General features: G+C 42.4%; 1 protein-coding gene across 1 annotated transcript in view; it reads left to right on the forward strand.

Annotated features, from left to right (window-relative positions):
- LOC129828781 (integrin alpha-9-like) overlaps nt 1-17,399 on the forward strand; it is a 138,332-nt gene that overhangs the window by 109,899 nt on the left and 11,034 nt on the right. The window contains exons 20-26 of the mRNA XM_055889983.1: nt 463-542; nt 1,995-2,078; nt 3,498-3,606; nt 6,749-6,856; nt 12,774-12,899; nt 13,529-13,648; nt 15,553-15,648. Coding sequence (XP_055745958.1) covers nt 463-542; nt 1,995-2,078; nt 3,498-3,606; nt 6,749-6,856; nt 12,774-12,899; nt 13,529-13,648; nt 15,553-15,648 — 723 coding nt within the window. The remainder of the gene's footprint in view (nt 1-462; nt 543-1,994; nt 2,079-3,497; nt 3,607-6,748; nt 6,857-12,773; nt 12,900-13,528; nt 13,649-15,552; nt 15,649-17,399) is intronic.

The raw sequence follows: 17,399 nt of genomic DNA on the forward strand, positions 1-17,399 counted from the left end.
CTAAGGTATAGCTCCTAATGGTCTTGGCAGATTGTTTACATAATATAAATATTTTACAGACAATACGTTTTGTAGTTTCTACATCAGTCTTCCCATACCAAACATACCATTCAGTGTTTAGTTGTTATCCTTACCCAAGCACAACATTTCCTTTAGCAAGAGCACAGACTAATGTAGCTGTCCTAAACATAATCACTGAACTTTTACATATGCATTTTTTACAGTCAATACTTGTCTGTTTGTAGTTTAGACATAAACGTCTTTCCATACATACCATGTAGTGCCTAGTTGTTACCACAACAGGATGGCATACTATACACTTACACTATTGTCTGCAGTCACTGGGCCATGTCACTCTGGAGAGCCTGAAAAGCAAAGATTTTGACAACTACTTGATATACATCATGTCACTTTACTAAAAGCTTTCCCCAATACTTCTCCTCTTACCTTGTCTTTCCTCAGTATCATCTTGCAGTGATCTTCGACACAAGCCGGCTTTCAGGGGAAAATGAGACATTGCAGTTTGTAGTTCATGCAAAAAGGTACGTTGAGACGCTGTACGTTGAGACGCTGTACGTTGAGACGCTGTACGTTGAGTAAAAGAGAAAGTTGTTAGTGTAAGGTAAGCCTAAACCCGGACCATTTGTTGGGAATGACGATATACACACGATATACACACGATATAGACTGGTAAAATATTTACATTTCATTTGTACACTTTGCGAAACATGCCAGGTAGTCAGAGTAGAAGATCTCCCACACACATACACACACATAGAGTGCCTTCAGAAAGTAATCGCACCCCTTGACTTTTACACATTTTGTTGTTAAAGCCTGAACTTAAAATGTACTAAATGTATATATTTTTGTAACTGGCCTACCTAATACCCTTTAATGTCAAAATGGAATTATGTTTTTTTTTAAATGTGCTAAGTAATTAAAGATGGAAAGCTGAAATGTCTTGAGTCAAAAAGTATTCAACCCCTTTGTTATGGCAAGCCTAAATAAGTTCAGGAGTAAAAAAAATTCTTAACAAGTTACATAATAAGGTGTATGGACTCACTGTTAGTGCAATAATAGTGTTTAAAATACATTTTTTATGACTACCTCATCGCTGTACCCCACACATACAATTATCTGTAAGGACCCTCAGTCGAGCAGTGCATTTCAAACACATTTTCAACCACAGAGACCAGGGAGGTTTTCCAATGCCTCGCAAAGAAGAGCACCTTTTGGTAGATGGCTATAAAAAAAAAAGCAGACATTGAATATCCCTTTGAGCATAATTAAGTTATTAAATACAGTTTGGATGGTCACTACAAAGATACAGGCTGCCTTCCTAACTCTGTTGCCGGAGAGGAAGGAAACTGGCATGATTTCACCATGAGACTGTGATAGAAGAAAACTGAGGATGGATTAACAACATTGTGGTTACTCCACAATATTAAACTAATTGACAGAGTGAAAAGAAGGAAGCCTGTGCAGAATAAAAATATTACAGATGTCTATATTGGTCCGCCAATACTAGTAAAGGCCCAGTGCACTACTTTTGTGAAAAAGTATATATTTAAAAAAAGTAGATTTAAAAAAAAAAAAAAAAAAATAATTTTTTTTGATTATTATTCTATATTTAGATATTTCAGGGGGTGCTGCAGTACCCTCAGCACCCCTGCTTCCCACGGCTATGGCTACAACTGCTTTCACATAAGACCAGAAGGGGTCTGCTGTCGTATAAGCCTGGGAGGGGTCTGCTGTCACATAAGGCTGGGAGGGGTGAATAACTCCCAAGTTGCCAGATTAGTGAAGTTAGCAGTGGAAAAAAGAAGACCTTTCTTTCTTTGGAAAGAAGAATTTAAGACCTAGCTAACTTTCTCTTTCATGTTGCTGTCAAGAATACAAAGATTTGTACTTGAATCACTATGCTGAAAATTGTCATCGTTAATGTGTTAACATCTACTATATGTTAAATGCCTGTTATTGTTTTCTCATTGTAGTGCCAACCCTGAACATAAACTGTTGGACAACACCTTGGATCTATCTATCCCGCTGGTTCATGAGGTAGACACAACTATCACTGGGTAAGTGGTTCAAAATGCGCAAGAGGACAAAACATAATGACTTTGTCTGCAATGGGAGTGGTCTGCTAACTGTAGACATACTGTAAACCATTCATTACAGTTAAGCCAAACCATAGAGATGGAAAGATCTTTGTATCTGTGCTATTACGGCATCTGTGCCAGCATGGGCAGCGCCATTAAGGCTATCTCCATTATAAAGTAGTCTATTTTCTTCTTATTTTGTGTTTGAAAAAAGCGTAAAGCTAATATTGGTGATTTACCGCCATCTGCAGTGCTGGAGTCCTGAACCAAATATTGTAATTCATTTATTGTGGCCACTAGATGGCAGTGATATAGCTTAAAGCCATTTACAAACCATAGCACCCAAGAAGAAGACCATGCTCTGATCGTTGGCTGATCACTCCCAACCCATAGGAATCCCCGCCCAGTTGACTACTTTAAAATGGTGGAAGCCCTCAATGGCAATGCCCATGCAAAAACGTGTTATATCAAAGTTGAATCCTCTAACTATCTCTATGGGCCAAACACACTACATTCCCATACTGTCTGGGTGTGTAGACTGAATTTATGCTACCCTTATGCTATCAGATGAAGTCACTAAACAACACCATGGATTATTCAAATATACAGTATCAAGCAGCTTGGACTGCATGCTAAGATGGTAGGCTAAAATCATAAAAAATCATAAAATCAATAAAGTCACTCTGTTTATTTTAACTGTATCAAGATTAATATAAACGGTCACATTAAGATCAAAGTGATAGTCAAACTAACGCTCAGTTTCTCTGCTAGTTTGTGTGTGCCTGGTCTCTACAGCTCTGTTCTAAGCCTCTTAACAGATTAAAGACACCAGACAGACAGAGCTGAGTTACATTATCAGACAGCATTATCAGACAGCAGAGCTGTAGCTGAGCTGTTTCCTCTCTGTGGAGGAACTTGGCCATTTGGACATTGCGTCTCTCTCTCCATTTTCTCTGATTTATACTCTCTATTTATGTCTGTCTCTCTCTGTGTCACTTGTGTCTCTCTCTGTGTGTCTGTCCTTCGCTCTCTCTCTCTCTCTCTGAACTAACTAACTCTCTGATAAAATGCAGCTAGAGATAAAGGGCTTTCAAGCTGATATGTTCCATTCTCACAACAACAGAACAGCCTTCCTCCCCCACAGGACATGAAGAAAACATCTGGACAACACACCAGTCTTTAATCACTCTCTCTCATTTATGTATGAAACATACAGACCTACACTAATTTGTTATAAAAAAAAAAGTGATTTGATATCATGAATCTGTTGGTAATGTGCAATACCAATTACTGTCTGTCTGACTGACTGTTAGTTGAACTGTCTAACTGTCCATCTGCTTGCCTGTCTGCCTTGCTGCCTGCCTTTCGGTCTGTCTTTGTCCGTCCGTCTGTCCACAGTGTGGTGAACCCAACGTCCTTTGAGTATGGGAACTCCATCGCTGCCTCTCGCTTCGTCCAGCTGGAGGACATGGAGTGTAACTTCCAGCCACTCAACTTTACCTTTCAGGTACTGGTGACACCCCTCCCCCCACCCCCTTTATTTGATTTATTTCACACTGGGGTGATAGTTGTGCAGAAGATGAGTGTGCAAGTAGCGGTACTGGGGTGCAAAGGAGCAAAATAAATAACAATATGGTGATGAGGTAGTTGGATGGTCTATTTACAGATTGGCTATGTACAGGTGCAGTGATCTGTGAGCTGCTCTGAAAGCTGGTGCTTAAAGCTAGTGAGGGAGATATGAGTCTCCAGCTTCAGTGATTTTTGCAGTTCGTTCCAGTCATTGGCAGCAGAGAACTGGAAGGAAAGGTGGCCGAAGGAGGAAGTGGCTTTGGGGATGACCAGTGAAATATACCTGCTGGAGCGCGTGCTGCGGGTGGGTGCTGCTATGGTGACCAATGAGCTGAGATAAGGCGGGGTTTTACCTAGCAACGACTTATAGATGACCTGGAGCCAGTAGGTTTGGCGACGGATATGAAGCGAGGGCCAGCCAACGAGAGCATACAGGTCGCAGTGGTTGGTAGTAAATGGGGCTTTGGTGACAAAACAGATGGCACTGTGATAGACTGCATCCAATTTGCTGAGTAGAGTGTTGGAGGCTATTTTGAAAATGACATCGCCGAAGTCAAGGATCGGTAGGATAGTCAGTTTTACGAGGGTATGTTTGGCAGCATGAGTAAAGGAGGCTTTGTTGGGAAATAGGAAGCCGATTCTAGATTTAATTTTGGATTGTAGATGCTTAATGTGAGTCTGGAAGGAGAGTTTACAGTCTTACCAGACACCTAGGTATTTGTAGTTGTCCACATATTCGAAGTCAGAACCGTCCAGAGTAGTGATGCTGGACGGGCGGGTAGGTTTGTCCAGCGATCGGTTGAAGAGTATGCATTTAGTTTTGCTTGCATTTAAGAGCAGTTGGAGGCCACGGAAGGAGAGTTGTATGGCATTGAAGCTCGTCTGGAGGTTAGTTAACAGTGTCCAAAGAAAAGCCAGAAGTATACAGAATGGTGTCATCTGCGTAGAGGTGGATCAGAGAATCATCATTGATGTATACAGAGATAAGAGTCGGCCCGAGGATTGAACCCTGTGGCACCCCCATTGAGACTGCCAGAAGTCCGGACAACAGGCCCTCCGATTTGACACACTGAACTCTGTCAGAGAAGTAGATGGTGAACCAGGCTAGGCAGTCATTTGAGAAACCAAGGCTGTTGAGTCTGCCGATAAGAATATAGTGATTGACAGAGTTGAAAGCCTTGGCCAGGTCGATGAATACAGCTGCACAGTATTGTCTCTTATCGATGGCGGTTATGATATCATTTAGAACCTTGAGCGCGGCTGAGGTGCACCCGTGACCAGCTCGGAAATAGATTGCATAGCGGAGAAGGTACGGTGGGATTCGAAATGGCCGGTGATCTGTTTGTTAACTTGGCTTTCGAAGACCTTAGAAAGGCAGGGTAGGATAGATATAGGTCTGTAACAGTTTGGGTCTAGAGTGTCTCCCCCTTTGGAGAGGGGGATGACCGCAGCAGCTTTCCAATCTTTGGGGATCTCAGACAATACGAAAGAGAGGTTGAACAAGCTAGTGATAGGTGTTGCAACAATTTCGGCAGATAATTTTAGGAAGAGAGGGTCCAGATTGTCTGGCCCTGCTGTTTTGTAGGGGTCCAGATTTTGCAGCTCTTTCAGAACATCAGCTATCTGGATTTGGGCGAAGGAGAAATGGGGGAGGCTTGGGAAAGTTGCAGTGAGGGGTGCAGGGCTGTTGACCGGGGTCGGGGTAGCCAGGTGGAAAGCATGGCCAGCCGTAGAAAAATGCTTATTGAAATTCTCAATTATCGCGGATTTATCGGTGGTGACAGTTTCCTAGCCTCAGTGCAGTGGGCAGCTGTGAGGAGGTGCACTTATTCTCGATGGACTTTACAGTGTCCCAGAACTTTTTGGAGTTAGTGTTACAGGATGCAAATTTCTGTTTGATAAAGCTAGCCTTTGCTTTCCTAACTGCCTGTGTATACTGGTTCCTAACTTCCCTGAAAAGTTCCATATCGCGGGGGCTATTCGATGCTAATGCAGTATGCCCTAGGATGTTTTTGTGCTGGTCAAGGGCAGTCAGGTCTGGAGAGAACCAAGGGCTATATCTGTTCCTTGTTCTACATTTTTTGAATGGGGCATGCTTATTTAAGATGGTGAGGAAAGCACTTTTAAAGAACAACCAGGTGTCCTATACTGACGGAATGAGGTCAATATCCTTCCAGGATACCCGGGCCAGGTCAATTAGAAAGGCCTGCTCGCTGAAGTGTTTTAGGGAGCGTTTGACAGTGATGAGGGGTGGTCGCTTGACCGCAGACCCATTACGGACGCAGGCAATGAGGCAGTGATTGCTGAGATCCTGGTTGAAGACAGCAGAGGTGTATTTTGTTAGGATGATATCTATGAGCATGCCCGTGTTTACGCATTTGGGGTTGTAACTGGTGGGTTCATTAATAATTTGTGTGAGATTGAGAGCATCAAGCTTAGATTGTAGGATGGCCGGGGTGTTAAGCATGTCCCAGTTTAGGTCACCTAGCAGCACGAGCTCTGAAGATAGATGGGGGGGCAATCAATTCGCATATAGTGTCCAGGGCACAGCTGGGGGCAGAAGGTGGTCTATAGCAAGCGGAAACGGTAAGAGACTTGTTTCTGGAGAGGTGGATTTATAAAAGTAGAAGCTCAAATTGTTTGGGCATAGACCTGGATAGTATAGTAAGACAGAACTCTGCAGGCTATCCCTGCAGTAGTTTGCAACTCCGCCCCCTTTGGCAGTTCATTCTTGTCAGAAAATGTTATAGTTAGGGATGGAACTTTCAGGGTTTTTGGTGGTCTTCCTAAGCCAGGATTCAGACATGGCTAGGACATCCGGGTTGGCAGAGTGTGCTATGGCAGTGAGTAAAACAAACTTAGGGAGGAGGCTTCTAATGTTAACATGCATGAAACCAAGGCTTTTACGTTTATAGAAGTCAATAGAGAGTGCCTGGGTAATGGGAGTGGAGCTAGGCACCGCCACCACCATCTCTCTCTAACCTCAATTCTCTACCTCTCTAACCCCTGACTTTATATTACTCTCTACCCTCCATAATCTTTCTCTCCCTAATATTTCCTTCTTTCTCATCTTCTTCCAGGTGATCAACAACGGCCCCAGCAGGCTCCCTGGCTCCATAGTGGACATCAGGATCCCCAACCGGCTGGCTGGCAATGGGGCCGACATGTTCCTCATCATGGACTCACAGGTCTGTCTGTCTGTCTGTCTGTCTGTCTGTCTGTCTGTCTGTCTGTCTGTCTGTATCTGTCTGTCTGTATGTATGTATCTGTCTATCTATCAATCAACCATCTGGCTGGCAAAGGGGCAGATGTGTTCCATAGGTGTGTACCTCAGTCTGGCCTACCTGTCTGTCAACAACAATCTTTTTACCTGTCCATCCATCTGTCCAAATTATCGACCGGTATCGACATTATTTACCAATCCATCCATCCAAAAGCAGTCTATCAATCAAATTAAATGAATCAGATTCATGTGTAAGGTCCTTTTTACATCAGCAGACGCTACAAAGTGCTTTACACCAAAGGCGTCGTCCGCATGCTTCCCAGCCAAAACAGTTGGTTGCATATATTATAGCCCTATTGTGACGGTTTTACTGGGGCAGCTCAGGTAATGGAATTATGTGCACGGGCACAAATCACCACATCTGTCATTTTAGTCCTGTCCGAATCTTCTATGTCAGTAATTTTTACTTGGCAGGAAGGTTATTATCCCAGCCCTAAAAACCTACTGTTTTTCAGAAAACTCCCAGGCCCTCTGATAATCCTCATCCTGTGTGAATCATCATTCCTGTGTTTTAAGGGATATTATAGAGTTTAACAGGTGGAGCACCCAGTTTGGGTAAGAACATGGAAACAAATCGATGCTTAAAACAAAGTGCTATGCACGTAGCCTACAGATGAATGATCTGTTTTGTCACATATCAACTTTCCTAGTGCCATACTTCTCTTTTAAAAGATGAAGTGGACGATATTGTGCTAATGAATTGATAAATTGCCAAATACGTCAGGTAATTAAATGTCTGTGTAGGTTGATGGAAGTGAATTGATATGCATTATTATTTTGACTGAAGGCCATCAGGCCAATATTAGGCTATCCCTAGACATTTGAAATATCTTCTCGCCTAGAGAGCCTCCAGGCTTCCTTCATAGCGGTCAATTTTGAATGAGGAAAACAAATTATTACAAGGGCAGTTTGGTAAAACTAATCCCATCCGAATTGTCCACTGGAAAAACGGGCATGCTGGGGTAATAATTACATAACCGACGTTCTATAGTAATTCTAGTCCCGTGCAAAAAGGGCTCATGATAGTATTTTGTGACGTTTTTGTTGGTTTTGGACTTCGGTAAGGTTTTTTTTCGGCTGTTCGGGCACACATCATTCTTTCTCGAGGCAAGCCAAGGTCAGTAGCCGAAGTCTACGCCCCTTCGACGGTGATTGGTCAGCAGTAGGGATTCTTCAATAAAGTATTTTTTCGTCATTAAACTAGAGATGACTCGTTTTTATGCACAATTTATTATTGAGAAATACTGCACTAAACATCTTAGTTAAATGTAAAATTGAGTGACTGAGATCTCCTCAGCAGAAACATCCAAATAAATGACAGATTACTTGAGTTTAATTTGAACAATTTTGAGGAATTGTATATTGGCTACGGCATCTCAAAGTGGACAAACAGTACTATTGGTGCTTTTTTTCAAATTTTTCAAGCAAAGGTCTTTTAACTTCTTACAGCTGAGATCCCGTTAACGGGATCGATATGACAACAGCCAGTGAAAGTGCAGGGCGCCAAATTCAAACAACAGAAATCTCATAATTAATATTCCTCAAACATACAAATATTTTACACCATTTTAAGATAAACTTGTTGTTAATCCCACCACAGTGTCCGATTTCAAAAAGGCTTTACAACGAAAGCATACCATGCGATTATGTTAGGTCAGCACCTAGTCACAGAAAAACACAGCCATTTTTCCAGCCAAAGAGAGGACTACAAAAAGCAGAAATAGAGATAAAATGAATCACTAACCTTTGATGATCTTCATCAGATGACACTCATAGGACTTCATATTACACAATACATGTATGTTTTGTTCGATAAAGTTCATATTTATATCCAAAAATCTCAGTTTACATTGGCGCGTTATGTTCAGTAATGTTTTGCTTCCAAAACATCTGGTGATTTTGCAGAGAGCCACATCAATTTACAGAAATACTCATAATAAACATTGATAAAGAATACAAGTGTTATGCATGGAATTATATATAAACTTCTCCTTAATGCAACCGCTGTGTCAGATTCGAAAAAGCACACCATGCAATAATCTGAGTACAGCGCTCAGAGACCAAAACAAGCCATACAGATACCCGCCATGCTGTGGAGTCAACCGAAGTCAGAAATAGCATTATAAATATTCACTTACCTTTGATAATCTTCATCAGAATGCACTCCCAGGAATCCCAGTTCCACAATAAATGTTTGTTTTGTTCGATAAAGTCCATCATTTATGTCCAAATACCTCCTTTTTGTTCGTGCATTTAGTTCACAAATCCAAATTCATGAGGCGCGAGCACTAGGTCCAGACAAAGTCAAAAAGTTCTGTTACAGTTCGTAGAAACATGTCAAACGATGTATAGAATCAATCTTTGGGATGTTTTAACATAACTCTTCAATAATGTTCCAACCGGAGAATTCCTTTGTCTTTAGAAATGCAATGGAACGCAACTAACTCTCACGGGCGCGCAAGACTGAGCTCATGGCATTCTGCCAGACCTCTTACTCAGTCAGCTCTTATTCTCTCCTCCACAGTAGAAGCCTGAAACAAGGTTCTAAAGACTGTTGACATATAGTGGAAGCCTTGGGAAGTGCAATTGGACCAAATTTTACAATAGGCAAAGACTTGAAATCCTACAAACCTCAGATTTCCCACTTCCTGGTTGGATTTTTTCTCAGGTTTTTGCCTGCATTATGAGTTCTGTTATACTCACAGACATCATTCAAACAGTTTTAGAAACTTCAGAGTGTAATATGCATATATTAGCTTCTGGGCCTGAGTAGCAGGCAGTTTACTCTGGACACCTTATTCATCCAAGCTACTCAATACTGCCCCCCAGCCAACAATCGTTCGGTTTGCCTAGCCAAGTTCAGCTAGGCGCCAGCCGAACTGAAGCATGCTAATGCTTAACCGAGCCTGGACTTCAAACGGCAAGCAAAAGGCTAGTGAAAAACTTCCTAGAAGGAAGATATCTAGACAAGAACCAGGCTGAGGGGAGACCCATAACATTATTTTGCTGTCTATATGTCCAACAACAGTCTCCCCACACTATTTACCCATTCGCCCAAACATCAGTACCTCTGGCGTTATTTATTGGTTTATCGACCTGTCCACATCCTTTGTTGCCTTTATCCTACTGAATGAAGTCTATCACTCTTGTTTGCCTTCATGGCCGAGTGCTCTGGATCCACAGTAGCAAACACTTTAATACAAGCTGCTAGTTTATCTGTTTCGGGTCATGGAACACAGGACCTGTTAGAACAGTGCGAGGCACCTTTTGAGGCCCCCCAAAAAATCTATAAAGGGGAAAGAAATGTTGATACAGCTACTATAGCTAGCCTGGCTGGGCGACCATTTTGTTTCAGAACAACAGTGTCTCATTTAGGCTGAGAAACTCCATACCCTCAGTGGGTGCTGTGTTACCATAACCCCTGCATATAGGTAGATCAGGGGAGAGCTCAACCTGTTAATTGTGTTGACTGTGTGAATGGGAGGACTGGAGCAGAGAGTGCAGACCGTATCCCACCCTGCGTCACCACATCTGGAATCAATTGGAAGGATCAGATAGCTTGCATGGAACTAACGGGGAGATGGTGGGGGGAAACGGGGGGTAATGGGACACCTGCAGATCATTCTACTATTCTATAACATCCCCAACGTAGATTTGGAGTCACAGCGATCAGAAACTGGGGCCCTGGTCAAAAGTAGTGCACTACATAGGGAATAGGGTGCCATTTTGGATACATCCTTTGTCTGTGTTAACACTGTCTGAATATGTAGTCTCTCTGTCCTATAGGGATAAGGAGAGGTCATTTTACAGTGAGATGTTCTCCTTATACTGTATTTCAGCGTGACAGACATCTATTATTAACAGACAAAATAAACATGCAAGAAAAACGAGCAAAAAAACTTGGCGCATTGCGGTTTGTTTGATTTCCAGTCATGATCTTACATTCATCCTAACGTATTGATTTCAGTGTAAAAAAACAACAAGGTAACCCTTTATTTAGGAGCTCGGTTTAAGATTATACTTACCTGGGATTTGATTGGTATTAACTAAGAATCTGGTAGCAATGGATACAAAATAAATAGACATAATTGGTTAATTAGTCCAACACCTGTCTGGCACCAAATGGTGGGCTACACACTGACGCCAGAAACAACATTATTTTTCATGTACAATAATGATGCAGTCGTAAAACAAAACCAGCTTTTGAGAGTCAACAATGTCTTTATTGATATAATGTATCACAGCAAAATGAGCTGTGGTCCTTACTCTAGGGAAACTAAACATACCATCAATCTATTCAGAATTCCATACCATTAAATTCTCTTCCAGCAGGGAGTCTCTCTCCTCTCTCTTTCTCTCTCCTCTCTCTCTCTCTCTCTCTCTCTCTCTCTCTTTTTCTCACTTTCTCTCTCTCTCATTCTCTCATTCTTTCTCGCTCCTCTCTCTTTCTATCTCTCTCATTCTCTCTCGCTCTCTCTTTCTATCTCATTCTCTCATTTTCTCTCATTCTCTCTCGCCTCTCTCTTTCTATCTCTCTATCTCTCTTTCATCTAACAGACAGAGTTAAAGTTAGCCCACTGTATGAATCATAATGTCTGTTCAAAATGGCATCCTATTCCCGACAAAGTAGTGCCCTATATAGGGAACAGGGTGCCATTTGGGACACAGCCATGACTCTTTCTCAGGCAGTGGATTGAAGTAACAAAAACACAGGACACCCTCGACAGTTAAGCCCAAAGTCATAAAAGTGTAGCGATTGTAGATAGAATAAAATAGTGCTCTGAAGGGGTAGAGAGGAGAGAGGTAGTGGGTGGTATAAAACAGACAATGGAGAGGTTATAGGACACTTCCCCTTCTGGATAAGAGAGAGGGTGAGGTTGTGAGAGAGAGAGAAAGAAGGGGGGGGGGGTCGGGGAGAGATCGAAAAAGGGGATGAGAGAGGGAGAAAGCGAAGGATCGGGGAGAGATAGAGAAAGAGAAACAGAGCGTAGAGAGAGACAGAGGGATAGTAGAGAGAGAAATGGTGAGGGAGGGAGAAAGAAAGAGCGACAAAGAGAGAGATATGGGGGGTAGAGAGAGAGAGGGGAGAGGCAGAGGAAAGGGTAAGCAGAGAGAGGAAAGGAGAAGTGTTCCCTGGGGGTATGGTTGGTGGTGATAAACCACCCTGGCTCTAAATCACTCCATATGGGAAACCTGTCAGGGAGCGGCACCGTCTGTCGCTTTCTACCCCCACCTCCTGCCCTCCTGCTGGGGGACAGAACTTCCTCTCAACCCCTAAGACCCATAATCCTGGGACATCGGCAGGAGTAGCTGACAGTATGCCTGATAGACAGGCTTACGTCCCAAATGGCACCCTACTCCTTATATAGTGTACTACTTTTGACCAGAGCCCTTGGGCCATGGTTAAAACTAGTGCACTATACAGGAAGTATGTTCCCATTTGTGACAGAGGCAGTCTCCACATTCACACTCTCAACCTCACACCCTGGGGACCCCTACAAGCTGAAGGCCGAGTCCGATGAACCAGTCAGACTTTTCTCATCACTCACCGACGGTCCCACAGGCACCCAGTCCTTGTACTTTTTAAAACAAGTAAAAACCATGTTAAACCAATAAACATATTGTTAAACCTTTAACATTATGAGAAATATATTTGTATGAACATCAGTGTGTCTTAAAAATAACATTATTGGGCTCTTGGGAGAGTCCTCTGTTATTACTTACTTGTAGAATGTGTATATTGTTGAACAATTCTGAGATATTTCTCTCTCCAACTCCTATCCTCCCTCAAACTCCCTCCCCCTCTCCCTCCATCTCCCCAGGTGGCGGAGGGGCGAGGGAACTGCACCCCCCACAGGAACCCCCAGCCCTGTACCATCCCCCAGGACAGAGAGAATATCTTCCACACCATCTTCGCCTTCTTCACCAAGTCTGGCCGCAGGGTCCTGGTAAATAAACACACACGCATACAGAGAGAAACACACACACACACAGACACAGAGAGAGAAACACACACACACATAGGCACAAAGAGAAAGTTGCACACACAGACGCACTCATGCAAACATACAGACACACACATACAGAGAGAGAGGGAGGTTCATGCACGAACGCACCTATGAACACACACACAGACAGATGCATGCACACACACACTTGGGATAGTCAGTCAGTGGAGTTTTCGGGTTCACTGAAGGTGTTTCCCCTGCTGATGTATGATGTGTGTTGCAGTGTAACAACTGTTCACCTCTCTCCTTCTTTCTCTCTCTGTCCTCTCTCCCGCTCTCTACCCCCCCCCCTCTTTCTCTCTCTCTGTCCCTCTCTCTCTCCCCCTTCTCTCTCCCTCCCATTCTCTATCCCCACTCTTTCTCTCTCTCTGTCCCTCTCCCTCTCTCTCTCCCCCTTCTCTCTCTCTCTCCCCCTTCTCTCTCTCTCTCCCCCTTCTCTCTCTGTCTGTCTTTCTCTCTCAATCCCTATCCTTCCTCTCTCTCTCTCTCCATCTCGCTCGCTCGCTCTCTCTCTTTCTCTCCCAATTCCCCCTCTCACTGTCTCTCTACCTCATCTCTCTCTCCAACAGGATTGTGACCGGCCAGGGAGAGCATGTTTAACCATCTCATGTACTCTGGGCTCCCAGACCAAAGAGGATGCTATCAGTATAGATGTGAAACTTCTACTAAACACAGAGATACTGAATCGGGTACGCACATGGTTATTACATGGTTATTACATGATTATTACATTGTTGTTACATGGTTATTACATGATTATTACATTAGTACATGGTTATTACTTATTACATGATGATTACATGGTGGTTACATGGTGGTTATTACATGGTGGTTACATATTATTACGTTGTTATATGGTTATTACATATTACGTTGTTACATATTATTACATGGTGGTTACATGGTGGTTACATGGTGGTTACATGGTTGTTACATATTATTACATGGTGGTTACATGGTTGTTATTACATGGTGGTTACATATTATTACGTTGTTATATGGTTATTACATATTACGTTGTTACATATTATTACATGGTGGTTACATGGTTGTTACATATTATTACATGGTGGTTATATGGTTGTTACATATTATTACATGGTGGTTACATGGTGTTGTTATGGGATTTTTGTGTTTAATGACTAAAATATGTATACATTTGACTTAGAATTATAATTAAACAGAATACTACTGTAAGAATGAATAATCATAAATGTTGAATGTTATGTGTTCCTTGTTAGAAAGAATGGGTTTATCTTCAGACAGGCTAGAATGATGTCTCTACCCAGGGAGGGGAAAGACCTTGGGTTGGTTGTCGATAGTTTAACAGGTGGCAGACAGTAATGAGAACTCAAACTGTATTGCCATTGTATCCGAGAGGAGGTTGGACATTAAAACCTATAACATCATCTTTATTATATAACCTGATGTAAAATGTATTATGATCAGTACTCTCGAGAATAAACGCTATTGATTGATTGATTTTAAGACTGGTTTCTGTCCATTTGGCTGATCATTATCTTACAAATTCTTATTTACGGGCAGAGTGTTTTAATTGAATTGGTTGATAAACAGGAATCAAAATTCCTTTAACAGGTGGTTAAATATTATTACATGGTGGTTACATGGTTGTTACATATTATTACATGGTGGTTACATGGTTGTTACATATTATTACATGGTGGTTACATGGTTGTTACATATTATTACATGGTGGTTACATGGTTGTTACATATTATTACATGGTGGTTACATGGTTGTTACATATTATTACATGGTGGCTACATGGTTGTTACATATTATTACGTTGTTACATGGTTATTACATATTACGTTGTTATATGGTTATTACATGGTTGTTATATGACGGTTATATGGTGGTTACATGGTTGTTACATGATTATTACATGGTGGTTACATATTATTACGTTGTTACATGGTTATTACATATTACGTTGTTATATGGTTATTACATGGTTGTTATATGACGGTTATATGGTGGTTACATGGTTGTTACATGATTATTACATGGTGGTTACATGGTGGTTACATGATTATTACATGGTGGTTACATGGTGGTTACATGATTATGACATGGTGGCTACATGGTGGTTATATGGTGGCTACATGGTGGTTATATGGTGGCTACATGGTGGTTATATGGTGGTTACATGGTGGTTACATGGTGGTTACATGGTGGTTACATGGTGGTTACATGGTGGTTACATGGTGGTTACATGGTGGTTACATGGTGGTTACATGGTGGTTACATGGTGGTTACATGATTATGACATGGTGGCTACATGGTGGTTATATGGTGGTTATATGGTGGTTACATGGTGGTTACATGGTGGTTACATGGTGGTTACATGGTGGTTACATGATTATGACATGGTGGTTACATGGTGGTTACATGATTATGACATGGTGGTTACATGGTGGTTACATAGTTATTACATGATTATTACGTTATTACTGTACATGGTTATTACACAAGTATATTGGTATTCCATTATGGATCTGAAGGAAGTTGTATTAAACCCCCGCCCACCTTCTATTTATCCCCCCTCCCCCTTCTCCTCACACACCTACAGGACAGCTCGTCGCTGATCCAGTTCGTGACAAGGGGTAACGTGAGAGTGGACGGGAGGGCCATGGAGGTACCAGAGGGCCTATCAGAAGACACTTCAGTAAGAACATCACTCAGACAGATGTATTACTGAAAAGCACTTTACAGTATGTGTGACCCAATCAGCGTGTTTGAGGGGATCAGTTTCAGCATGTAGTAGACACAACATGATGTCAGGGAGACAGCCAGTTTAATACTATTAGGTGCTGTACCTCAGCCAGCCGTGAGGGGTGAATCTAGAAGCTGAATCTTGATTTAAGCCTGGGGAGCAGCTGGTGGCAGGAAACCAGCTCAACCTGGATGTCATGGGGGTTGTATTTTTGGGGGGTGAGTCCTCAAGGACAGCAGGGTAGCACACACATACATACACACTCACACAGGGCAGCAGGCCTCTGCGTTGAGTGATTGGATGTGCCTGTGGACCAGTGGAATGAAGTGACGAGTGCTCGGCATCCCCTCGTCCCAGATCCTCTCAGCTGATTACATTGATGACCTCCAGGCTCCAGCTCGTAGTTCCTGTGCTCCCTCGGGGTGCAGTAGTCTTGGTTTATCTTTACTGCGATGAGGCCCTTTTCCCAGCAAGCCTGCTACTTATCAACAGCTGACAAGATTTAGTTTATCACCCGTGCCATGCAAACAGGCCCTGGTAAATGATGGGAGAACAAAATAATGTATGAGTTATAAAGCTCAGCAATAGAAGACTCGCCTTAAATGGTTCCTTAAGTTTTAGTACCCGTAGGCGTAGACATTTTTCAACGTTTTTAGTACAGCACAAACTCAGCTGGAGTCAGTCAGAGTACAGATCAGAATGTAACATACGTTTCCATTGCACACACACGCAAGTGATTTGGCATTCGTAATGACAAGGTAGAATTCCACAATGGATTTTTTTTACAAATGTGGGAAAGCGTTCAGGAGGAGTGACAGTTAAAGAAGATTTATCCTAGTCATCTTCTTGGTCTCTGTCTTCTACGTCTCGGTTGTTCGGCCGGTGTTGCATTTTCATGCCACATTTGCATCCTTAAATCCCATGAGGACTGGAGTCTCACACGGTGAAACACTCTTGATAACGCTGCGTACGCATCCCAAATGGCACCCTATTCTATATATAGTGCTAGTACTTTTGATCATAAAAGTAGTGCACGATATCGGGAATAGGGTGCCATTTGTGACGTATCCTGACAGTATTCTTAACGGAACACGTTACAGTTTAAAGAGGTGAAATTCTTACATATTTCATGGTCATTTTCCTTTTCGCTATGCACCATATATTCCAGTTGGAATGGTGTGTTATTGTGGAAGCCTGATGTCTAGGATGGAGGGATAATAGAAGGGTTTCCCATCTTCAACCCAGACCCAGCCCTGGGTTCAAACACTATCGCTGATCTTTCTTCCATATTTGGAGCGTTTGCTCTAGCCTGCCTGGAGTGTCAGATGTGCGAGCTTTGCAGTTCAATTGGGCCATTAAGCCAGGCAAGCTCAATCAAGCACAGACACAAAAACACACACACACACACACACTATCTGGTTGCCACCTATAGTAGTGTGTGTGTGCGCGTGTGTGAGACCACGTCTCCCCTCCAGAGACAGTATTTAGGCTCACCCCCTCTCTGGCCTTGGACGTTGGCACTTAGCTAAATTATGAAGAGTTAAGTCAACTAAGGATTTTGTCAGAGTAAACACAGATAATTTAGTGGGTCATTGTGAATTAATGTCATGGGAAGCAGGCAAAAATGACTTAGACCTATAATTTATAGTGGGATCAGACTGTCTGTTTGTTCAGACTGAGAATGTTTGTTATGAAGTTCTCCT

This window comes from Salvelinus fontinalis, chromosome 30 (genome assembly GCF_029448725.1).
Source record: "Salvelinus fontinalis isolate EN_2023a chromosome 30, ASM2944872v1, whole genome shotgun sequence".
NCBI classification, from domain to species: domain Eukaryota; kingdom Metazoa; phylum Chordata; class Actinopteri; order Salmoniformes; family Salmonidae; genus Salvelinus; species Salvelinus fontinalis.